Here is a 24,367-nt window from a genome sequence, read left to right on the forward strand (position 1 = left end):
CTGACTTCTGATTTACCAAGTCCAAAATTTTCTTTTCCTTTATTTTTTAAAATTTATTTTTAATATTTGATTCATTTATTTGCACTGGGTCTTAGTTGTGGCATGTAGAATCTTTAGTTCGACATGCAGACTCTTGGCAGCATATGGGATCTAGTTCCGTGACTGGGGACTGAAGCTAGGCCCCCTTCATTGGGAGCTCAGAGTCTTAGCCACTGGACCACCAGGGAAGTCCCTCTATTTTAAAACAAATGTGAAGTATATGTTAGACTGGGAAGTTCAGAGATAGCTTGATGTAGGACACAGCACAGGCTTTTAATGCACTATTTCCTGCCTTACTGCCTTTGCATACAAGCTCTTAGAGTTAGAAGAAGGCAGGATGGCAGGCTCACTCTGTTTCTTCCATGTCGTGGTGTTGGATGGCACTGACATTGTGGCCAGCATCACATAATTAATTGCTGTTATTTTTATAAGGTAGGTATTTTCCCCCCCAATTTTCAGATGAGGAAACAAAGGCTTAGAGTGAAAAAATAAAAAACACTTTTTGTCCTTGGCAGTGAGACTACAGTGCTCTGCCACTAGAGTGCTCTGCCGCTTCTGTCCTAACAAAAATGCTAGTATTGATTATTTTCCCATTTTCCTTCTAATGAGAAGTAGTTTATCAGTTATGTCCCATCACTTTAACTTTCACTAGTTTTCTTTCTCAGTAAATGGCAGTTTATTGGAGGTAAAGTTCTATAAATGGGGTAGTATATTTATCTCTCTGCCTGGACATAAGAATAGGGTAAGGGCTGATTCTGGAAAGGGAATTATTTAACTTATAGTTGAGCAGTCTCCCTAGAACATGAATCAGTGCAAATTGTTGGAGGAGGGTGTAGATCAGCAGGACTACTACTGATAGGCTTATTTGTTAACTAATGTGGAATCAGGAGAAAAGAGCCATTTCCCTAGGCCCTCCCACCTCTCTCTTTGGTAAAGGCTGCTTGCTCATTTTTCTTATTCTCCCAATACTGGTGGTCCTGTGTGAGGGACCTTAGTGAAGAGACAAAGTCAGTGGAAAGGGTATGACATCAACTTGAAACTGGCCACCTGATGCGAAGAACTGAATCATCTGAAAAGACCATGATGCTGGGAAAGATTGAAGGTGGGAGGAGAAGGGGACAACAGATGAGATGGGTGGATGGCATCACCGACTCAATGGACATGAGTTTGAGTAGACTCTGGGAGTTGGTGATGGACAGGGAAGCCTGGCATGCTGCAGTTCATGGGGTCACAAAGAGTCGAACATGACTGAGCGACTGAACTGAACTGAATCTGAACCTCTGATTCTGATACAAGTTAACATCTCTGAGACCTAGTTTCCTTTTCTATAAATTGGGGGAAGCTTACAGGGTTCTAAAGAGTAAGATAATGTATATAAAAGCACAGAATCTATCTCATAGAAGGTGAGTGAATGGCAGTAGTTGTTATTTCAATGTGATGCTAGTTTGTATGTCTTAAGTAGTGTCACAGTGAGAGGTGGAAAAGCCAGAGAGGTGATGTGCAGATGTGAGAGGGTACAGTTTTATGACCTTTTTGACCAGTTCCATCAAGACCAGCCTTCCACAGCAAACTCAGGTATCTAGAGCTTGCCTCAGGCCATCAGGTTTGGGGGTTTTGTTTCTTGTTTTTATTTTACTTCTTAAAGATGGGAAGCAGCTGTTCTGCTAGTGTTGTCAACTCGAGCTGGGAAACTCCATGAACTTCACAAGGCATTGTGATGAATGGGGAAGGAGAAGGTAACATTTCTATTAGGCACAGTGGTTGTGTTATTTCACTTCATCCTTAGAACAGCCCTCCAGCCGAGGTTATGCCTTGCCCATTTCCCCTGGGCACTCATTGTTCTACTGCATACCCACAGGGTCCTATTGCAAGGACCTGCAACTCTCTGCCTTAGCACTTCTTTAGGCTAGTGTGCGGCATAGCTGGGACTGCCAGGAAGTGAGGGCTTTTGAGGCAGCCCTCAAGCAGTGAAAATGGAATTTGGAGGATAAATTCCTCAGCGGCCTCACCTCACTTAGGTTCATTCTACATGTCTCCCAGAGTTCCCTCAGGGATTGAACCTCAGGAGCTCTCAGCTCAGCAGCAGCTTAATTATGTATGTTCTGTTGACTTCCTTCCATTCCTATCTCATTTCCAGCTCCCCTGTAAGTGCTTCCTGGATCAGGGCTGGGACTAAGGTGAGGGACCCTCACTGTTTAGTTCATGTAAAGGAAGAGTTGACACTAGTATGAACTTGAAAGGGTTTCTCCACATTTTGTAGCTAGGCACTTCACATGCATTGCCCTAATCCTAACCCTGGCCTGGACTGCTTCCCAATTAAACTGCACTCAAATTAGGTCCACTTCTGGAGGAACCTGTCCTAAGGCATTAGTCTTCATGTTTTATACATAGAAAACAGGCTCAGTGAAGTACAAAAACTCACCTTGTCATACTACTGGTAAATGAGATGGGATTCAAACCCAGGTCTATCTGACACCAGTGCTGATTCTCTCTACTATTCCACACTAATTCCTAACCCCACTTGAGTCACAAAATCCAATGGGAATTTTAAGCTTGGATGGACCCATTCTCACCTGTGAGGCAGGGCAGCTTTGGCCATAAGTTCATCTGCTGCTGCTGCTGCTAAGTCACTTCAGTCGTGTCCGACTCTGTGTGACCCCGATCTAGAAGATGGGAATTGGGGTGAGGGGAAGGCAGGTAGTAAGTAGATGGTAGTACCAGTGGGCGGAGAAGGCAATGGCAAGCCACTCTGGTACTCTTGCCTAGAAAATACCATGGACAGAGGAGCCTGGTGGGCTGCAGTCCACGGGGTCGCTACTAGTCAGACACGACTGAGCGACTTCACTTTCACACATTGGAGAGGGAAATGGCAACCCACTCCAGTGTTGGTGCCTGGAGAATCCCAGGGATGGCGGAGCCTGGTTGGCTGCCGTCTGTGGGGTCGCACAGAGTCGGACACGACTGAAGCGATTTAGCAGCAGCAGCAGCAGCAGTACCAGTGGGAAGATGGAATAATGTTTAAACCCTGAGTGGGAAGGCTGCTGAAGCCATATGTACGTGGAAGGCAAGAAGAGGTTACTTATTTCCTCTCAGTTTCAAAAGCCCTGTACTCTTGAGGTTATGGGAGAGTTCTTCAATTTAACAAAAATTAACTGATAACCTCTTCCCTGGTGGCTCAGATGGTAAAGAATCCACCTGCAATGCAGGAGACCCAGGTTCAATCCCTGGGTTGGGAAGATCTGGAGAAGGAAATGGCAACCCACTCTAGTATTCTTGCCTTGGAAATCCCATGGGCAGAGGAGCCTGGTGGGCTATCCTTGAGGTTGCAAAGAGTCAGATACAACTGGGCAACTTTCACCTCTACTTTTCATTTCATGTTAGATGTAGAACAGGGGCTCCAAAGATAAACAAGAAGTGCAGTGGGGGAAGGCAAATAGATTCTATTGGTAGATTGTAGTCAATGCAATGATACAGGGAGATCAAGACACTATGGGATCAATAGGCTGCTACTCAGCTGGGATCAGGGTCAGGAGGGGCTTGTCTGGGAAGGCTCCTAGAATTGTTGATGTCTGAGGTGTAATTTAAAGAATGAGGGAAAGCTGGACAGGGCAAAGAGGGAGTCAATCCAGACAGATCATCATGAACAAAATACTTAAGTAAACAGCAGCTCGATGGGTATAGGAGAGCTGGAGTAAAAGGGCATGGGGGGAAAGGCAGGAAGCTTATATGGACCTGAGGGCCTGTGTGCCTGGCCATGGGGCACTGTCAGCTGTGAGAAGCAAGCCTGGGAACAGCTCAGAACAGGGATGGCCTGGCTCTCATCCCAGCCATGGTACCTGGGCTACAGCCCACCTTTCCCCCAGCTAACTGCCTCTCCTCTTTCCTTAGTTCCTCCTGAACAGCTGGAGATTGGCGCTTAGGGTCTATGAAGAGCCTTGTCAGGACTTGTCCTTCCCCTTGTTGGTCAATGGTCATCTGGTGTCTGAAGAGAACTGCTGATCTCTGCTATGCCTCTGCTACAGTCAGGGCTGTCATGGTAGTTCACAGACCCCAAGCCCAGGCTGTTTGCTCCCTCCATAGGCCCTGACATAGGCCTTCTTTGGCACTGTGCCTAGGGTGCTGGGACCCCTGCTGCTGGGGAAATAGACATAGGACTCCCAGAAATATAGACAAAGAGCCCTGGCATTGCTTGTCAGGGGTGTATCCTCACTCAGGTTTAGGAGACAGCAAACTGTCAGCGTGAATCACAGCTGGGCCTTTGGCATTCAGTTCTGTGTTCTCTTCTAATTGAACAAGGTTGAGAGAGACGAGCCCCAGGCTAGGCAGGCTGCTATGTTATGAATGATGGCCACTCTGTCCTCCCCACCCCCATTCCCAATTTTCCTGCCTTTAGAGCTTATCTGCCTGATTGCTGCCCACTGAACTGTGTAGAGGGGCTGGCATGTTTCCAGGTCCAGTCACGCCCAGACTGAAAGAATAGGTATCATCCTTGGTCTCCATCCTGGTGTCATGTGTAGGCCTAGTACTGTTTATGGTTAATGGTAAGGTTACTGTTGATGAGGTAGCCTGAAGTTTTAAAGTATCTGCTCACCAGTTTCGAGGGAAATTGGTGCAGTATGTCTAGTTACCATGGTGGGTATCTCAGTCCGTTTGGCTTGCTATTAAATAGTACCACAGACTGAGTGGCTTATAAACAATGGAAATGTATTTCTCACATTTCTGACAGCTGGATGTCTAAGATCAGTGTGCCAACAAGGTCAGATGAAGGCCCTCTTCCAGGTTGCAGACCACCAACTTCTTGTATCCTCACATGGCATAAGAGGCAAGGGAGCTCTCAGTGACTTATGATGAGAACACGGTCCCATTCATTAGGGTTCCACCCTTAGGGCCTAATCACCTCCCAAAGACCCCACTTTGTAATACCGTCACCTTCAGCATGAGGCTTTCAACATAAGGATTAGGTTGGTGGGGGTGGGGGACAGAACTATTTAGACTACAGCACTGGGCGCAGTGATATCCCAGCTTTCTGCACATTCCAGATGACTAGTTCAGGGAAAACCAGCTGGATGGCCCACAGCGCCACTGCAGCTTAAGATTCCTCTTCCCCTTCTGGTAGAGAAGTCCCACAATGTGAACCCACTGTTAACCTCTTGGCCTATAGACTAAAGGCTAAACTCCACAGTCTGGCTGCCTCTCATCCCACCATATATCCTCACCTACATGTGTCATCTTGAGGTCCTTGGAGCTGCACCCCAATTCCATGAAGCTGCCTTGTGCTCCGTGATTTTGTACATGTCCTTCTCTTTGCAAGGACACACTCCCACTCTTTCTTCAGGGCTCAGCTTCCTCAACTTCTGCCCACTCTGGGGCAGGGTTAATCTCTTCCTGTTGTACTCCCACATTGCCTCTTGTTCATTTAGTAAGACCTTCCATGTTTTGGAAAATTGTTCATTGAATTGCGTATTTCCCAGGCTAGGTTCCTCTAGTTCCTTTCCAGGGGTGAGCCACCACCTCAGAACTCAGACTCGGACTGCCTATAAAATGGATGGAGCTTCTCAGCATTGCAGAGGGGATATCCTAGGACTCTTGACTCAGTTCAGAACTCTCAACTTCCTGTGGTGATCTTGCTTAAATTTGCACCATGGCCCTGCCTAACCCAGCCTCCCCTTAAGACAGACTCAGAGGGAAGTACACCTTCCTGAATTAGCTGGTGTCTAGTGAGAGGGTGGGGCTTGGTGACATTGTAACTCATATCACTGGTGAGTTTCACTTTGGAGTGCAAACCAGGCCAGTGGATGTCTTATTGAGAAAGAAGAGCTCAGGTCTAAGGAGCCTGACCAACTGCTGCTTCTCCCAGGTAAGATCCTCCTCTAATTACTGCCAACCTCAGTTCCAGCCCCTTGCCCTCATCTCTCCTACTTAGTCCATCCTGGATGAGTGGAGGCTGGAAAGACTAAATTGGCTCTTCTTCACTGGTGGTTCCCATCCTCGGTAGAGGTCCCTGGCATACCTTTCAGAAGGAAGGCCTGTTCGATGTAGCTGATTCAGGGGCCAAGAGGCCCCTAGTTACTCAAACATGAGACCCTAGGCTGTGTTCAGGGATCTAGTGATATGGGAGACATGTCTAGTCATAGGGACTCTCAGCTGGAAGAGACACAGATGAATGCATTTACCGGAAGTGTAAATAAACACTGGGGTTACTTGAGGGAAGCGTTATAGTCTCTGACACATAGAAATGCTGAATAAATATTGAATAGAAGAAGGAATGAATAAGAGTGAATGAATGAATGAGCTAGCTGGGCCTCGAAAGGCGAGTGAAATCTCACCATGTGTGTATCCCTAGGCCTTCCTTTCCCAAAGATAATTGCCTCATTTACCCCATTTTATCCTCAAAAGAGACCTCTAACATATGTAGAACATATGTTTGACAGATTTGAGAGAGAGTATAGGTATATGTGACTTTGGGGAGATTTGTTGGAAACTGATTTCTTGGTTCCCTGAATAAGAAAAAACTCCCCCCCTCTCAATTTTTCTAGCTGCTAGGCCAGCTTTACTGGCAGCTGCTTAGGCCAAGCTCTGTGCTGGGCACTGAAGAAATAATGACTCGGACATAGCAATTCCAGGGAAGGCTGTGAGCAAAGGCTGAACAGCCAGAGATAGGACAAAACTCATAGTGTGTCTGGAATATGAAGGGAGGAGCAGGAGGGGAAGCTTGGGTTGCGGACAATGTCAGGGGCCTGCAACGCCACAATAAAGCATTGGGGACTTGCTTTTTCTGCAATAGAAACCATCACAGTGTGAAGGTCGTCTTCCTTTCTTAGGGGAGATGGAACTGGGGAATGACACAATAAAGTCTATTTTTGCACAGTCACTCTGGGTGACATGTTTGTTGTGGGTAGGGTGCGGAGGTAGACACACAGGAGCAAGAGTATCAATTAGGAGACTGTTGGAATAGTCAAATGGGTGGGAGGTCTAGGACAGTGTGGGAACTGGGAGATGGGGACACACAGGGACCTCTTTCCACTCTCAGCTTTTTCAGCCTGAGAAATGATTGCATAGAGGAGATGAAGGTCAGGGATATATAGAGGCAACATGAATGCCTCCAGCCAAGGTGAAGGACAGGAGAAGAATTTCATGGGGAAAAGTGAAGGAGAAAATGAATGTGACTTTGACCATTGAGTTTGAGGAGCCTTCTCCGGCATCCAGAGATGCTAGCAGACCATTGGAATTTGGCTCAGAACAGGGGTAGATTTGAGAACCTTCACACAGAGGTTTTAATCAAACCCTGGGGATGAGTGAGATAAAGAGGAAGCATTGGAGAAACAGGCTATGGCCAGAAACTTGAGAGCCCCATGAGGAGCAAAGTAAAGGAGTTATTGATGAAGACTATGAGAGACTCAGGAAGGAGGCCAAGAAAGACTGACGGGCGCAGCCAAGGGAGAAGAGAACTTTGCAGTGGAGAGAATTCTCATGGCTTTGCATGCCTGAGAGGACAAAAGGGTGGGGACTGAGGAAAAGGCTGGGATTGGGCAGTCAGGAACGGGTGACTATAGGAAGGGCAAATTCATGGTTGTGTTGGGAGTGGCAGGTGGGGAGAGGTTGCGATGGTGGGAAGGCAAATTTCCCAAAGTTTACCTGTTATAGGAGAGGGCCAGATGCCTTCTGCCCATCTCAGGCCCTCCACTGCACCACCCATGAAGGCACTTGAATCATTGAAGTCTTCTTTGGAAACTTCCTGGTCCCCTTTTAATTCATATCCAGATGGAAAAAAAAAAAGAAGGCCTTGAGATGGAGAGGGTCTTCCCAGGTGGCACTAGTAAAGAACACCCCTGCCAGTGCAAGAGATATTAATCCCTGGGTCGAGAAGATCCCCTGGAGGAGGGCGTGGCAACCCACTCCAGAATTCTTGCCAGGAGAATCCCATGGACAGAGGAGCCTGGCGGGCTAGAGTCCCTAGCGTCGCAAAGAGTCAGACATGACTGAGGCAACTTAGCGTGCATGCATGAGATGGAGAGACCTGGTGCAGCTGCTCTGTGGAGAGCTGTGTCCTCAACTTTGATCACAGGCTCTTTCAGGTCAGCATCATCCCACCTTCTGAAACCCACCGTGTTGTTTGGGTTGTACATCACAGTATCTACCATACTATCATCTCCTGTTTTTTACACATAAAGAAACTGAAATGCAAAGTCATACATGCCCAAAGTCATAGCACTGCTGCTGCTGCTGCTAAGTCATTTCAGTCGTGTCCAACTCTGTGTGACCCCATAGACGGCAGCCCACCAGGCTCTGCCATCCCTGGGATTCTCCAGGCAAGAACACTGGAGTGGGTTGCCATTTCCTTCTCCAATGCATGAAAGTGAAAAGTGAAAATGAAGTCGCTCAGTCATGTCCAACTGTTAGTGACCCCATGGACTGCAACCTACCAGGCTCCTCCATCCATGGGATTTTCCAGGCAAGAGTACAGGAGTGGGTTACCATTTCCTTCTCCAATAAAGAAAGCTGAGCGCTGAAGAACTGATGCTTTTGAACTGTGATGTGGAGAAGACTCTTGAGAATCCCTTGAATAGCAAGGAGATCCAACCATAATGACTGTAGCTTTGTTTTAGGGGAAGGCAATGGCAGCCCACTCCAGTGCTCTTGCCTGGAAAATCCCATGGGCGGAGGAGCCTGGTGGGCTGCAGTCCATGGGGTCGCTAAGAGTCTGACACGACTGAGCGACTTCACTTTCACTTTTCACTTTCATGCATTGGAGAAGGAAATGGCATAGCACTAGTGGAACCCTTTTCTGAAGTGTAGATCCTTCCCTGTCCCCATCTCTCTTCAGCATGAAATTCACTCAACTTGGCATGAAGGTACCAAGCCAGCCTGCTTGCTTCTGTAGCAGATCTTAACCCGTTCTCCACTTACCTCACACCCTTTGTTCCAAACCTCTAGCACAACCCTGAACTCCCAAGTGCAGCAGCAAGTCCACCTCTGTCACTGCCTGTGTCAGTCATACTGTGATCACTGGTAAAGCTGTGAAGTCCCTGAGGGTGTGGCCTAGGTCTGCTTCATCTGTACACCAGCACATGGCACAGTAGGCATTGTTGTTGTTTTAGTCGCTAAGTTGTATCAGACTCTCTGTGACCCCATGGACTGTAGCCCACCAGGCTCCTGTGTCCATGGGATTTCCCAGGCAAGAATACTAGAGTGAGTCGCCTTTTCCTTCTCCAGGGGATCTTTCCAACCCAGGGATCAAACTTGTGTCTCCTGCGTTGGCAGGCAGATTCTTCACCACTAAGCCACCAGGAAGCCACGGTAGACATTAGGGACTGGTAAATGTGAATAGATGACAGAATGAATGGCATTGGGATGAGAAATCAGCCTTGCCAGTGCTCTCTTGCTGTTCATGCTCTGGAAAATGAGGGCCCTCTGGTTGGTTTACTAAAGAATCTTTGATGGTCAGAGATTCTGAGCTCTGCCCACAGCTTCCTTCCTGGTTCCCTTCAAAAGGAAGAAAGTTAAGGGTCTTCATCACAGCCTCTGAGGTTCATCACAGACCGAGGAGTATGTGGTTCATCTGGGCTATCCTTTTTCTCCCATAGGAGGCCACCCCTCACCATCGTGTAACCACATGGACTCCATTGGGTCTCTAGGGTTGCAGCAAGGGGAAGGAGCCCCCGGCTACCCCCAAGAAGGCTTGCCTTGCCCCTCAAACAGCTCTGAGATGGTAAGTTCAACACTAGGTCCCTGTCTCATGCCTCTTCTCGCCTCTTCAAGCAGGAGTGGCCCCACCACGGAGCCAAGGGCTCCACCCACGCAGCCCTTTCCACTTTACTGAGACTTTCATATCTGATCTAGTAACTTCCTCTTCAAGACCCCACACCATTGAGAGGTGGGGGTTATCTTTTCCCCTAACAGATAAGGATGAGGGGGTTTATGGAGGTGGCGTGCCTTGAGTTTAAGGCATGACAGGAGCTTGAGCTGAGGTGTTTCAGCTCCAAATATATCACTTTTGACACCTTGGGTTGTCTCAGTCTAGAAAGGACCCTCCAGGGTTTTTCTGGTAGAAAGCTTAAGGTCCTTTCTTTCCTCACTTCTCTAGTCATTCCTGTGCATCTCTTTCCCTTCAACATGGCCACTGCAGACAGGCACACAGAGATGATTTCAGTGCTGAACTCAACTTGGGGGTTCTTGTGGTCCATATACCTTAGGTTAGCTCAGAGTGAGTTTCTCTTTTTCCTGTCATCTTGACCAAGATTTAGAAGCCCTTCCCTACCACACCCTTGAGCAGGAAACACTTGGGTAAGTCATTTCATATCTCTTCATCTCTGTTTCTTCATCAGTGCAATGGAGGAAAATAAAGTCTAATCCCCCAACCCTGGCGGATTCAGTGAGCTGTTGGAAATAAAGGAACTGCACAGAGGAGCCATTCATGAAGGGTTCTTGAGTTGTTCCCTGCAGTTTCTTTAGTTTCCCAGCCCATTCTGACATCTGCTGGATTTGGCTTGTTGCCCACACTGTGGGGACATCATCCCTCACTGCATTTCATGCCCCGACTTTACCCTTGTCCAACCTCTGCCGCAGACCCTAATGTAAACATTTCCTCTATGCACGGCCCGTAGGGACACAGAAGGGAGCAGGGACTCTGCTGCAGAGTCTGCCCTGCTGGGCTTGCTCTGGGGTCTGCCACCACCTCCTCTCTTACTTCACACCACTCTTTCTTGAGACTTGTACACTGGTCCCACACCAACCCTGCTGGCTCAACTGTGCACACCTGCAGTTTAAAGACAGTTCTCTCTGGCTTTGGGGGAACTTCACATGCAGCCAAACATCCTGTGGCCTTGGGTCTGCACTCGGCACCACAGGCCTCAGTCTCAGCTCCCCTTCCCATGGTGATATAAGAACCATATGGTGTTGGAACCCGGCACCACCTACGTCCATTCCCTCAGGACTCTTTGTCTCCAGAAGGGACATGGAGTCAGGCTCCCCAGGCGGGTTGTAACTTGTGCTCTGAGAAAAGGGAACCATGTTGAGCATGTCCTGCAGACTGGCCACTGTCTCACCGCTTCACATCTACAGTCTTCTCAGTCCTCTCACATTACTGAGAAGGGGGTGCTATTTTTAGTCCTGCTTGACAGAGGAGAGCTGAGGTGACGGACCCAGACTAACCACACAGCAAGTTGGTCAAAGAGTCCAGCATTGAAGTCACATAAAATCCACCCTCACTCTCCTGGCTGAGGTCTCTCCCCACTCTGCTTGGGGGAAGTTGAGGGGGGAGACTCCAGTAGCTTCTCTTGGCTGCTGCATGCCCATCAGCACTGGCCAGGAAGTATTATTATTCTCCTGGTGTTGCATAAGAGGTAAGTCTGATCATGTCAGAGAGAAGCTTGACTTGCCCACATTGCCAGGACTTCCCTGGTAGCTCAGAAGTGAAAGATTCTGCCTGCATTGCGGGAAAACCGGGTTTGATCCCGGGGTTGGGAAGATCCCCTAGAGAAGGAAATGGCTACCCACTCTAGTATCCTTGCCTGGAAAGTTCCATGGGCAGAGGAGCCTGGCGTGCTCCACCCCAACCCCATGGGGTCTCAAAGAGTCAGACATGACTGAGTGACTAACACTTTCACATTGCTAGGAAGTGGCAAGGCAAGGACTCAGATGTAAGCTTTCTCACTCCATGTTCTTGATGATGGAGTTTCTTCATCAGCTTTGGGTTCTTTTCAGGTGTTTTTATAAGGCTTCACGTTTATTTGGAAACATCTCTGTAGTCAGAGAGGTCTGGATTCAAGTCCCACTCTTCCCGTTACTACTTGGATTAGGCAGATAACTGGCCTTCTCTGAACCTCAGCTTCTGCATTTGTGCATAGTAATAGCCTCTCCCAGCATGCCTGGATACTGGAAGCGATAACATGAATATGAAACTGAACATCTGACACTCCAGTTAGAATCCTTTGCTTCTGTAGGAATCTGTTTCCCATTCTCTTCCTAAAGCAGGGGTGGGACTGAGTTGCTTCCGTCTCCCTCAGTGGGAAACCTCCCCCTCCCTGGCTCTCCCTGCCTCCTTATCCAGGTGCCTGAATGGTACTTTTCAGATATAGGCCCAGTGTGGGGCAGCAGGTCATAAGAATTCTATTCCTATGAGATGGCCAGTAGGGGTCTGGGAGAGTGGAATCAGGGCCTGGGGCCCTCCAAAAAACTCAAGGAGACTGTTGAGGTCTCTTGGAACGACAGGCCAGAGGGTTGTCCAGGGGAGGTTCCCACATAGACTTGAGGTACTGGAGCTTTACTTAAGCTCCACTGAGTTTCTGGTGGAGAAGAACCTGGTGTACCATCCTCTGCTTTCCCTGCCTGCCTGCCCCTCCCTTCACTCTGAATCACTCCTGGCCCAGGCTTCCCCCACATCCATCCCTTTTGCTCTGAAGAAAATCCCTTTGTGTTCTTCCTCCAAATCTTCAAATGGCTCAATCCTTTCCTTCATTTAGGTCACTTCCACAGGGAAACCTTTCCTGACCAATATCCAAAAATACCTCTTCCTCCCTTGGTCACTCCTGAACTGCTATTTCTGCCTTTCTTTTCTACCATTACTACCAGGACTGTATTATGTGTTTCTGTGCTTATTTTCTGCCCCTACACTGGAATCTGAGTTCCACAGGAGCAGGCTCAGCTGGTTGTGCAATATATGGTGCTTAGAATGGTGCTGCGTACGTATTAGGGGCTCAGTCAATGTCTGTGGGAAAGATGGCCAAACTGTGGGAGGACTGTCCTCCACAGTGTGACCTCCAAACTCTCCTGGGCCGAGCTTGCCCAGGTGCCACAATGGAGTGTATCAGAAGAGGGAAGCCCCTGATCCTGAAGTGCATTCACACATTCGTTCATTCATTTGTTCATCCAACAACAATGCACTGAGCAGCTCGGCTCTGGGTACTAGGGAACCAGAGCTAATCAGTCGTGGGGTGATAGGGGAGAGGCCTCGCCATCCCTGAATTCAATGAAGTGGAGGGAGTTGCAGAGAGCTGACAAGGAGTCATGCAGGAATAGAGCAGGAGGAAGTGTGTGGGTCTTCCCTCCAGAGAGGAGCCTTCTGAGAGTGCAGGAGCTGATGCAGGCTGTGAGCAGCGCGAAAGCCACAGGTGTGTGAAGAGGTGAGGAGGGGGGCTGGACAGTTGCTGGAAGAGCAGCAAGGCTCTCGGGGCTCAAGCAGGGCTCAGGTCAGCTCCTAAGAAAGCTGAGGGAGGGCTGCTGGTCTGAGTTCGGGAAGGGAGGTGTGAGCTGGGCCAGGCTGGCCTCTGTCCTGCTTGGAGTTGGGGGATATGACTAGGTCAACAGGCCACCCGCCCAGATGCCTGCCCGTTTCTCTTCAGGTACAGGAGTGCCTACAGCAGTTCAAGGTGACAGGGGCACAGCTGCGGCAGATCCAAACCAGCCTCCTGGGCTCCATGGAGCAGGCACTGAGGGGGCAAGCAGGCCCTGCCCCTGCTGTCCGGATGCTGCCCACATATGTGGGATCTACCCCACATGGCACTGGTGGGTGGCACAGACTAAGATGGGTGGCCAGGCCTGCAGAGAGGGTTCTGATCTGGGAGAGAGGTGGGTGGAGGCGGGGGCGGGGGGTTGCTCCATCTCTAAGTTCCCTTGATGAGCCTACACAGGCCTTAGGGATGTTTCTGGGAGGTGGAGGGTTTGGTCTCACCAGCTGCATGCCTTTCTGTGACCTGCTTGCCCACAGAACAAGGGGACTTCGTGGTGTTGGAGCTGGGGGCCACAGGGGCCTCACTGCGTATTCTATGGGTGACCCTAACGGGCATCGAGGGGCACAAGGTGGAGCCCCGGAGCCAGGAGTTTGTGATCCCCCAGGAAGTGATGCTGGGTCCTGGTCAGCAGGTGAGCACTCAGTGCATAGGCTCTGGGCCTGGCTGGGCAGCTGGGGCTCCAGTGGGCAGAGTTAAGCCCCCAAACCCATCCCACAGCTCTTTGACTTTGCCGCCTGCTGCCTGTCTGAGTTCCTGGATGTGCTGCCCGTGGGCAATCAGGGTCTGCAGCTTGGGTTCAGCTTCTCCTTCCCTTGTCACCAGACAGGCCTGGACAAGGTGAGGCAGAGTGGCTATGGGGACAGTGGGTGGAGGGGCTGCAGGGCTGTGAAGGTCATTGGATTGACCTGACTTTTCTGCCTCCAGAGCACCCTCATTTCCTGGACCAAAGGTTTTAAGTGCAGTGATGTGGAAGGCCAGGATGTGGTCCAATTGCTACGAGATGCCATCCAGAGGCAGGGAGTGAGTAGAGGCAGGGGAGCAAATAGGGCTGTGTCTTGGGTTCTGGGAGGGCCTGCTTTCCTATCCTGTTGGTATCCTTTATCCACTTAACGCTGGGGTAAATGCTGCTACCATTCTCATTTTATGGGCTTCCCTGGTAGCTCAGCTGGGATTCTAAACCCAGGAGAATCCAGGAGACCCCAGTTCAATTCCTGGGTGGGGAAGATCTGCTGAAGAAGGGATAGGCTACCCACTCCAGTATTCTTGGGCTTCTCTGGTGGCTCAGATGGTAAAGAATCTGCTGCAATGTGGGAGACCAGGGTTCGATCCCCTGGGTTGGGAAGATCCTGAAGGAGGGCATGATAACCCACTCCAGTATTCTTGCCTGGAGAATCCCCATGGACAGAGGAAGCCGGCTGGCGAGCTACAGTCCATGGGGTTGCAAAGAGTCGGACACAACTGAATGACTAAGCACACAACACATTCTCGTTTTATAGGTGAGGAGACTGAGACTAAGAAGGGTCAAACAAACACTGAGGACTATAGGGAAACAGATGAAAAGACTTGACCCTGTCCTCAAGGAGGACAGCAAGTCTAGAGGGGACAGCATCCCAATAAAAGGTTGTCCCTGTTGAGAAGGTGGTTCCAATGACTCTGGGAGCACAGGGAAAGGTGCACTGTGAGCAGAGACCTGAAGGAGAAGTTTGCTAGGTGCATAAGCTGCGGCTGGGGAGGAAGCTCTAATTTCAGTGAAGGGCATTTTCAAAAGTCTGAATGGCTAAGAAAGGCTTCTCTGGATCCATGTGGACTCGCCACCATGGGTGCTATGTGAGTAGCTGGAAGTCAGGACTGAGAGGAGCAGGCTTGGGAAGATAGGCCAGGACCAGGGCGAGCAGGTGAGGTGCGTACAGCGCAGCCTTCGAGGTGACGTGCTTGCTTGCCCTTATCCTGGTCCTGTGAGGAGCACTGGGGTTCCAGAGGTAGTGGCTGAGGCTGAGAGCCTCTGGGGCCTCCAGCGTCTGAGACAGGGGCAGAGGAGCCAAGCCGCAGGGGTGAGAGGGAAGAAAACCCTTTATAGGGTGGAGGGCCTCGAGCATATATGGCACAAACGTGTGGGGCATGTGGACACACCTTTGGGGGACCCTGCATGTCTCCATCGAATCCAGGGCCCCAGCCCCACCCATCCCCCAGGCTCCCCAACCTCTGTCCTCTCTGTTGCCCAGGCCTACAGCATTGATGTTGTTGCTGTGGTGAATGACACTGTGGGCACCATGATGGGCTGTGAGCCAGGGGTCGGGCCGTGTGAAGTTGGGCTGGTTGTAGGTAAGTCACGCGGGCGTTTGTGATAGTGGATTGAGGGCCTGGATGCCTGGTGGGCAGGCCCTAATGGGGTTGTCCCTGCCAGACACCGGCACCAATGCATGTTACATGGAGGAGGCAAGGCACGTGGCCGTGCTGGACGAGGACCGGGGCCGCGTCTGCATCAGCATCGAGTGGGGCTCCTTCAGTGACGAGGGGGCCCTGGGGCCAGTGGAGACCATCTTCGACCGCACCCTGGACCATGAGTCACTGAACCCGGGAGCCCAGAGGTGGCCTCACCTTCTCTCTACAACTGCTTTGTTCCGCTCCCGCTCTGCTGTTCCTGTACTCTAGTCTTTAGGCCTGCGCCTCCCACTCCTCACTTGCATCCTAGGGGGCCCTGACCAGTCTCAAAGAAGGAATGGCTCAAGATTCTAGAATGCAGAGTTTTCAACTCTTATTCCTGACTCTGGATAGCTCCGACAGGGGTTCGGGGTTGGGAGTAGTCAAGCAAAGTGTCTCCTATCCTTCTTGGGTCCTTCCAGGAGCCCCCTTGAACTTCATCTAAGCCAGAGAGGGTAGTGTGGTCTGGGTAAACACCCAACTATCTTCAAGGAGGCCATTTGCTTCTGGACCCTTCAGTCAGGGACCCCAAAGAAAATAAGCACTCTTTGGGAATTCTTGGAGGTAGGAGTAGGAGGGCTGAGAGCTTAGGAAAGGCTCTGGCCAGCCACCCTTCCTGCCTGTAGGTTTGAGAAGATGATTGGGGGTCTGTACCTGGGTGAACTGGTGCGGCTGGTGCTGGCTCACCTGGCCCAGCGCGGGGTCCTCTTTGGTGGCCACACCTCCCCTGTCCTGCGAAGCCAAGGCAGCATCCTCCTGGAACATGTGGCTGAGATGGAGGAGTAAGTGCTGCAGGCGAGGGGGCTGTGACAAATCCTGGCTTGGGAATTGGGGGAGGTGGTTTTCCCCTGAGGGAGCCGTGCATGGAGCTCTGGTGGGGGCAGGGAGCTTCTGGCCTCCTTGAGCCCCAAAGCAGCACCCTGTCCCCCCTAGTCCCTCTGCTGGGGCAGCCCGTGTGAATGCTGTCCTGCATGACCTGGGCCTGAACCCGAAGGCCTCAGATGCTGAGTGGGTGCAGCGTGTGTGCATGGCTGTGTGCACGCGGGCCGCCCAGCTCTGCGCTGCTGCTCTGGCCGCTGTCCTCTCCCGCCTCCAGCACAGCCGGGAGCAGCAGGCTCTTCAGATCGCAGTGGCCACCGGAGGCCGAGTATTTGAGCAACACCCCAGGTACTTGGAATACGGTGTGAACCTGTGTGAGCAGGTCACCGGAGCGTGTGTGTGTGTGTGTGATAACAGAGGGCACTCTGGCACCACAGTGGCAAGGCAGTTGGTGTGAATGGTTCCGTAGCAGAATAAAGATGGACGGAGGGTTAGGGGAGGCCAGAAGAGGTCGAAGGAGAGAAAGAGGATTCTCTTGGGTGTGCAAGGGAGAGGATCACAGGAGCACTGGGTACATGGCTGGTGCATAGATGGGTTTAGAACTGAACTGATCTGAAGTGAGGGAGCCCAGGGCTTTGGCATGCTGCGGGGGTCAGGGCCAGGTGCAAAGCCAGGGCACATCTGCTGTGTGTCTGTGTAGGTTTCTCAGTGTCCTGCGGGAGACAGTGATGCTCCTGGCCCCCGACTGCGATGTATCCTTCATCCCCTCTGTGGATGGGGGTGGCCGGGGCGTGGCAATGGTGACTGCTGTGGCTGCCCGCCTGGCTGCCCACCGGCGCCTGTTGGAGGAGACCCTGGCATCATTCCGGTTGACCCGGGAGCAGCTGGCAGCAGTGCAGGCACAGATGCGAGAGGCCATGGCCAAGGGGCTACAAGGGGAAGCCTCCTCCCTCCGCATGCTGCCCACTTATGTACGGGCCACGCCTGATGGCAGTGGTAAGGACCCGGCCTGAACATGGAGTGGGGACATGGGCTTCTGGGGGTCACAGCATGTGTGGGGCTGGAGCCTCCAGCTCCATCCTAGCGCTGAGGGTCTCTGCCTCACAGAGCGTGGGGACTTCCTGGCCCTGGACCTGGGGGGCACCAACTTTCGAGTCCTCCTAGTGCGTGTGGCCACGGGAGGCGTGCAGATCTCCAGCCAGATCTATTCCATCCCGGAGTGCGTGGCCCAGGGCTCTGGACAGCAGGTACCCACAGCCTGGAGCTGATATCAGGGGGCAGGGAAGGGCCTAGTGGCCTGCTCCCTGACTTACTCCTGCCCCGCAGCTCTTTGACCATATTGTGGACTGCATTGTGGATTTCCAGCAGAAGCAGGGCCTGAGTGGGCAGAGTCTCCCTCTGGGTTTCACCTTCTCCTTCCCGTGCAGGCAGATGGGCCTGGACAAGGTGAGAAAGGTGGGGTCCTAGGAAGCCATCCTCAGGGGCTTTCCACTAACATGCTTTTCATGGAGTGGGCAGGAGGTCCAGAGGGGGCTTTCTGGGCTGGGGAGAGGACCAGCTGGAGGCACTGCAGGGCTGTGCCTTGAACCTAGCTTCAGTTTTCCCAGACATGGTATGCTTAGGTGGAAGGGATGTGATAAAATGGCCTGGAATCCAGGGCCATGGAAAGACATGGGATGGAGAAGGACATAGTTAGTTATCCCTAGAGGCTTCCAGTGGGCAGGAGAGTGGAGTCAGGGTTAGGTCTGGGCACCTGGGAGCAGTGTAGGCCTGCAGGCTGAAGGCAGAGTTTGTTCTGTCTCTCAAAGCGGCTTGTGGTTGCATGGTTTATTTGTCCTCAATCCCATTCCCAGCCTTGATGATGTTAGCCTGGCTCAGGGTTAGGTGCCTGGCTGGGATTGGCAGAGGGGCAGGCACAGGTCTAGACGCAATACCTCCATATCCTTCATCAGGAATGCTAGACTTCTCATGCATACCCCTAAGGACTGCCATGGAGACAGCTCCTCCCAGACCTCTGATCCAAGTTCCTAGGAGTCTTCTTCTCAACACCCCCAACTTCTGCTAAAAAGCTCCTCTCATGAGGAGCTCGCTGGCTCTGAAGGTGCCCATCAGAGAGAGAAGGTGCCCATCAGAGAGCTGTGCTCTCTGGAAAGTTCTGCCTCCTCTACTCCAACCAGCCTTCCTGTGGTTTTCACTTGCCCTCTGCTCCAGCTCTGACCTCTCAGACATGGACCTCTGTGCTCCAATTTCCTTTGGATCATGCAGCGGGCAGTGTCTCTCTGCTGGTCTGTCTGTCTCTCTGCAGTGTCTCCCTCCAATCTGAGCATTCTGGCACCTTTTTATTATTCCTTGTAAGGTGAGAGAGAAGGGCTTTCCAGGTGGCCTAGTGGTAAAGAATCTGCTTGCAATGCCGCAGACAAAGGTTTGATCCCTGGGTCAGGAAGATCCCCTGGAGAAGGAAATGGCAGCCACCCCAGTATTCTTGCCTAGAGAATCCCATTCTTGCCTGGAGAGGAGCCTGGGCTATAGTCCATGGGTTCTCAAAAGAGTCGGACACAACTTAACAACAACAAGAAAAGGTGTGAGAAGCAGGTGGACCTCTGTGTGCACTGTCCTATTCGTTTTCTAGAACAGAACTCAATTTCTGTGTTAAGCCAACATTCTTTTCAGGAGTGATAACTTAATGTTAATCAATTCAGGGACCCCCTTATCCAGGCAGGGGCCCCTCCTTTGCTGTACAGAATGTGCAAACAGGCCGGGAGTCTGGGGAGACATCTAGGTGCCAGCTATTCGGACTCCCTCTCTTGCTCTCTTGGGTCTTGATATCTTCCTTGACACCTTACCTTCCCCTCCGCTGGAAGGAGGTCAGAGGCCATTTCTGTTTACAGATTATCCAAATCTCTTCTGTTTCCTCCCCTCCCCTACAGCAGCAGACCCACGGTGGAAGGCTTAGGACATCTTTCTCAGAAAGCCATCCGGAACCTAGCTCTGACTCCTGCCCACCTCACCTTCCCCAGACCAGGGGGTCTTCCTCTCATCTGGGAGCAGGGAAACTTTGCTGTTACTCACCAGCTGGCTCTCCTTCTTACCCACTCTTTCTCTCTGGTTTCTCTTTTTGAGACAATGAGCACAGACTACTCTAGCTGTGGTTCTATAGGAAAAGGAATAAAAGGAAACTACTGGGGGAAATGTCAGTTAATATTTCTAAAATCTCCTGCCCCAGAGATTCCCAGATCTGCTCTCCGTGCTTCTACTTGGGCAGAGCAGTCATTTCTCCTAATGGTGGTAGAATAGTTCCCCGTCCCCATCCCACCCAGAGAAAGCACAGTAAGAAAAGAACAGTCCCAAGTATAGCCAGGCCGCCATTACTAAGTCCACAGTTTAAGGCCAGTTTCTCACGGGGAATTGCTGTGTCCCCGCCTGCGCTGCTCAGGTGTCTGTTCCTGGCTCTTCCATTCACCCCTCATTTGTATCTGAAACATGCGTGTGAACCTCCCATTGACTCAGCTCTGTCCCAGCGCAGAATTTCTCCCTCTCAAGTGGCTCTTGCTAGTTGTTTCTGTCGGAGCAGACTCTGCTGTCATTTAGACCTCTCTCTGTCCTTCCCTTTCTCAACACACAGCACTCATTCTGTTCATTCCTAATCCGATTACAAAGGAGCATTCCTTCTGGGCAAATGTCTTAAAATGGCCAGATCTTCAGACCATCTCAGCATTCTGGCACTAAAAATAGAAGACGTAGGTTGGATGGTTATTAATAGGCTCTTCACACTGGGGAGTAGAGAGGGGGCAGAGGGCAAGGCCCTTAGCCATATGGGTAGAGTAGGACAGCCTCCCACTGGGGAAGGAATCCTATACACTGTATTCTGATGGGATACAGGCTTTGGGGAGGCAAAGTGAGATTCCAAGGGGCATCCAGCTTCCTGCCTCCCCTTGGTCCCACCCCAGGGCATCCTTCTGAACTGGACAAAGGGTTTCAATGCATCTGACTGCGAAGGCCAAGACGTTGTGTGTCTACTGCGAGAAGCCATCAAGCGCCGACAGGTAAGGAGTCTGTCTCCAGGACTGCTTTGGTACAACAGGCCTTGAAAGGAGCGAGGGGTCTCGGTCTGCCTGCTGGGGGGCCCTCTGCAGTAGAGACCTCTGGGTCTGGTGCTGGTTGCTGTGACAACCGTGTTGCCCAGCAACTAGAGGCATCCTTTTTTGTGCAGGCAGTGGAGCTGAATGTGGTTGCCATTGTCAATGACACGGTGGGGACCATGATGTCCTGTGGCTACGAGGACCCTGGTTGTGAGGTCGGCCTCATCGTCGGTGAGGAAGGCCCTGCCTTTTGTGCCTTTACTGCCTGATGCTAATTTACTGCCTCCTGTTGATTCCTCATGTCAGACGTTCCCCTCGCCTTGGGGATGTGGCATCATTCCAACCTGAGCCCATGGGGCCCTGGAACACTATTGGGTTGAGAGTCTGGAGCTTGGGTGTCTAGCCCAGCTCAACTGCTGACTCATAGTCATTTAAGCTCTCTGAACCTCAGTTTGCTTATCTGTTAAATGAATGTGAGCTTTGGAATGTTACAGATTTGAGTAGAAATAATAGCTCTGTCAGGCTTCCCGGGTAGCTCAGCTGGTAAAGAATCCTCCTGCAAAGCTGCTGCTGCTGCTGCTAAGTCGCTTCAGTCATGTTCGACTCTATGCGACCCCATAGACGGAAGCCCACCAGGCTCCCCCATCCCTGGGATTCTCCAGGCAAGAACACTGGAGTGGGTTGCCATTTCCTTCTCCAATGTGTGAAAGTGAAAAGTGAAAGTGAAGTTGCTCAGCCGTGTCCAACTTGTAGCGACCCCATGGACTGCAGCCCACCAGGCTTCTCCATCCATGGGATTTTCCAGGCAAGAGTACTGGAGTGGGTTGCCAAAGCAGGAGACCCCAATTTGATTCCTAGGTCAGGAAGTTCCCCTGGAGAAGGGATAGGCTACCCACTCCAGTATTCTTGGGCTTCCTGGGTGGCTCAGATGATAAAGAATCCGCCTGCAATACAGGAGACAAGGGTTCGATCCCTGGGTTTGGAAGATCCCCTGGAGGAGGGCATGGCAACCTACTCCAATATTCTTGCCTGGAGAATCCCCATGGGCAGAGGAGCCTGGTGGGCTACAGTCCATGGGGTCATAAAGAGTCAGAGACGACTGAGCGACTAAGCATAGCCCAGCACACTAGATCTGTCACTTCTCCCTGTATGACTTTGGACAAATTGTCAAAGCCTCAGTTTCCTCATCTCTAAGGTGGAGAAGATAACATAACAATGCCTGTCTGAAGGGGTGATGAGGATGAAATGAGAGGGGACAAATTGTAGCAGGATGCCTGGCTCAAGATGCACATGGTGTTTGGAATGCAGTGGACCCCAGGGGTGGGGGTGTGCAGAGAATGAGTTGAGATGGTCCTTTGAGAAGTCCAAGATTCTAAGTCTTTATTAAGCTCCTTTCCTGTGGCCAGTGGGAGGCTGGATGTAGGGACAGGAAGACATTAAGAAGGAGAAAATATCCGCCTTCTTGGAACTGACTGTTTAGCGGGGATTGAGTCCAGAAGAGCAACTGGCCATCAGAGAGAGCTGAACCCAACTCTAAATGCTAGGGTGATGAGGCCAAGATCAGAAGAGAAGAGGTCCCAACATGAGTGAGACTTGGAAACAAAGCGTTGAAAAAAGGGATTGGCTAGATGGAGGAGGAGGGCTCGCAGAGCTCCTTGGACATCCGTCTCTTAGAGCAGGGCGTATGTGGCAGCCTCACAGGAGACTGGGAGCTTCTTGATCATAGTGCCTGGCACTGGGAGGTGCTGGAGAGAGGTGGCCCCAGATTGCTGTGTGGATAAGTAACTGGATGGAGGTGTTCTGGGGGCCAACACACCTGCTTAGAGCTGACCGTGTGTTGGGGAGAGGAAGGAAATACCTTTACCCAGGGTGTGCAGCTTCTTGGTGTCAAGGTCACATCTAAATGTCATGTTCCCTCTGTGGTTTCTCCTAACTTTTGAGGCAGGAAGACTCACCTGTGCTTGGGCATCCCATGATGCTCTTCTTTACACCTCTGTCTGGGCAGCATCACAGCTGGCTGCTCATTGCCCAGGCTCTGGCCACTGTGGGACTCCTCCTCAGATCTCATTTTTATGTCCCTGGTTCCTGGCCCAGCACCTGCTATTTGACTAAAGACCTGGAAGGCCAGTCCAAGAAGGCGTGGGCCTCTCACCTGTGTGACTGCGGGGCTGTCACACATCTCCCAGGAGATGACATGACTCACAGGCATTTGGGGAGCACCCTGAGGCAGCGTGGGAGATGGACTGATGGTGGTGCTGGTAGAGGAAGCAGTGGAGGCCCAGGGGGCTTGGTGGTGGCAGGGTCTGAAGAAGGGATGTGAGAAAGGAAGGAAAGAGGACTGACCTGGCCCTGGAGCAGGCCAATGAGCATGTGGAGATGGAGAGGTAGGAAATGAGCGCAAATGTTGCCATCTCGGGGGGAGGGGCTCAGAGGGATCTTGTGGGCATCGGTCAATGCAGACACCCCATCTGACCCCTCTGCAGGAACAGGCACCAATGTCTGCTACATGGAGGAGCTCCGGAATGTGGCAAGTGTGGATGGGGACTCAGGCCAGATGTGCATCAACATGGAGTGGGGTGCCTTTGGGGACGATGGCTCTCTCAGCATGCTCAGCACCCGTTTTGATGCCAGGGTGGACCAGGCATCCATCAACCCTGGCAGGCAGAGGTATGGGTTGGGCCAGGCAGGTGTGACCGGCACTAGTTGATATGGCTGGTGGCTGGGGCTGGGGCCTTAGCCCTGTGGGCACACACACATGTTCATGCAGGTTTGAGAAGATGATCAGTGGCATGTACCTGGGAGAGATTGTCCGCCACATCCTCTTGCATCTGACTAGCCTTGGAGTTCTCTTCCGGGGCCAGCAGACCCAGCGCCTTCAGACCAGGGACATCTTCAAGACCAAATTTCTCTCTGAGATTGAAAGGTGCTGAGGCCTGTATTATGTCCCTCCACCTCCCAAAGGACTCTTTCTTGGGGTGGAATGCTGGTTGGAGGGAGGTCCACCCCAGAGGAAGGAAAAGTCATGAGAGGGGGTGCTTATGCAGGACCCTGCCCCTCTGTTCCCTCCTGTTCCCAGTGATAGCCTGGCCCTGAGGCAGGTCCGAGCCATCCTGGAGGATCTGGGGCTGCCCCTGACCTCAGATGATGCTCTGATGGTCCTCGAGGTGTGCCAGGCTGTGTCCCAGAGGGCTGCCCAGCTTTGTGGAGCAGGTGTGGCTGCTGTGGTGGAGAAGATTCGTGAGAACCGGGGCCTGGAAGAGCTGACCATATCCGTGGGGGTGGATGGGACCCTCTACAAATTACACCCTCAGTGAGTCTGGGTGGAGGGCTGGGCAGGGGGGTCCATGGCCAAGTGGGACTGGACTGACCTAGGCTCACGTTGGCCTCTCCCCCTCACAGCTTCTCCAGCCTGGTGGCAGCCACGGTGCGGGAGCTGGCCCCTCGCTGTGTGGTCACCTTCCTACAGTCAGAGGATGGGTCTGGCAAAGGTGCAGCCCTGGTCACTGCTGTTGCCTGCCGCCTTGCCCAGAGGACCCGTGTCTGAAGAAGTCTCCACCAACCAGCTCTGTTGGCCCAGGGCTGGGACCCTGTCTGTCCCCAAGCCAGGCCCAGACACCCAGGACTTTCCAGAATAGTCATGTGTGACCACCGCTGGGGAGACCCTTAGCTCTCCCCGAGAGAAGTAGCACTTGGGTTAGCAATATATATATATAATTTATTTACATTCACGTCCGCTAAAATCCCTACGTGCCCTGGCGGCCGGGCAAGGCTGTGTACATA

General features: G+C 51.7%; 1 protein-coding gene across 1 annotated transcript; it reads left to right on the plus strand.

The window, feature by feature from the left end:
* Positions 1–5,739: 5,739 nt before the first annotated feature.
* HK3 (hexokinase 3) lies at positions 5,740–24,311 on the plus strand. The gene is made up of 19 exons (XM_055430009.2): positions 5,740–5,896; positions 9,624–9,748; positions 13,380–13,542; positions 13,745–13,899; positions 13,986–14,105; positions 14,193–14,288; positions 15,491–15,590; positions 15,673–15,856; positions 16,316–16,471; positions 16,623–16,856; positions 17,209–17,504; positions 17,616–17,755; positions 17,835–17,954; positions 20,456–20,551; positions 20,719–20,818; positions 23,071–23,254; positions 23,355–23,510; positions 23,664–23,897; positions 23,987–24,311. Exons 2-19 carry the CDS (start codon positions 9,653–9,655, stop codon positions 24,129–24,131), a joined length of 2,775 nt encoding a protein of 924 aa, XP_055285984.1. The 5' UTR covers positions 5,740–5,896; positions 9,624–9,652; the 3' UTR covers positions 24,132–24,311.
* The last annotated feature ends 56 nt before the right edge of the window (positions 24,312–24,367 follow it).

This window comes from Moschus berezovskii, chromosome 8 (genome assembly GCF_049115385.1).
Source record: "Moschus berezovskii isolate FMDL1 chromosome 8, NW_MosBer_1.0, whole genome shotgun sequence".
NCBI lineage: Eukaryota > Metazoa > Chordata > Mammalia > Artiodactyla > Moschidae > Moschus > Moschus berezovskii.

Coding starts and splice junctions, on each gene's coding strand:
- HK3 (XM_055430009.2), top strand. CDS start 9,653: ATGGACTCCATTGGGTCTCTAGGGTTGCAGCAAGGGGAAGGAGCCCCC. Junction 16,857..17,208: donor GTATTTGAGCAACACCCCAG/GTACTTGGAATA, acceptor GTGTCTGTGTAG/GTTTCTCAGTGTCCTGCGGG. Junction 23,511..23,663: donor TTTCTCTCTGAGATTGAAAG/GTGCTGAGGCCT, acceptor TCCTGTTCCCAG/TGATAGCCTGGCCCTGAGGC.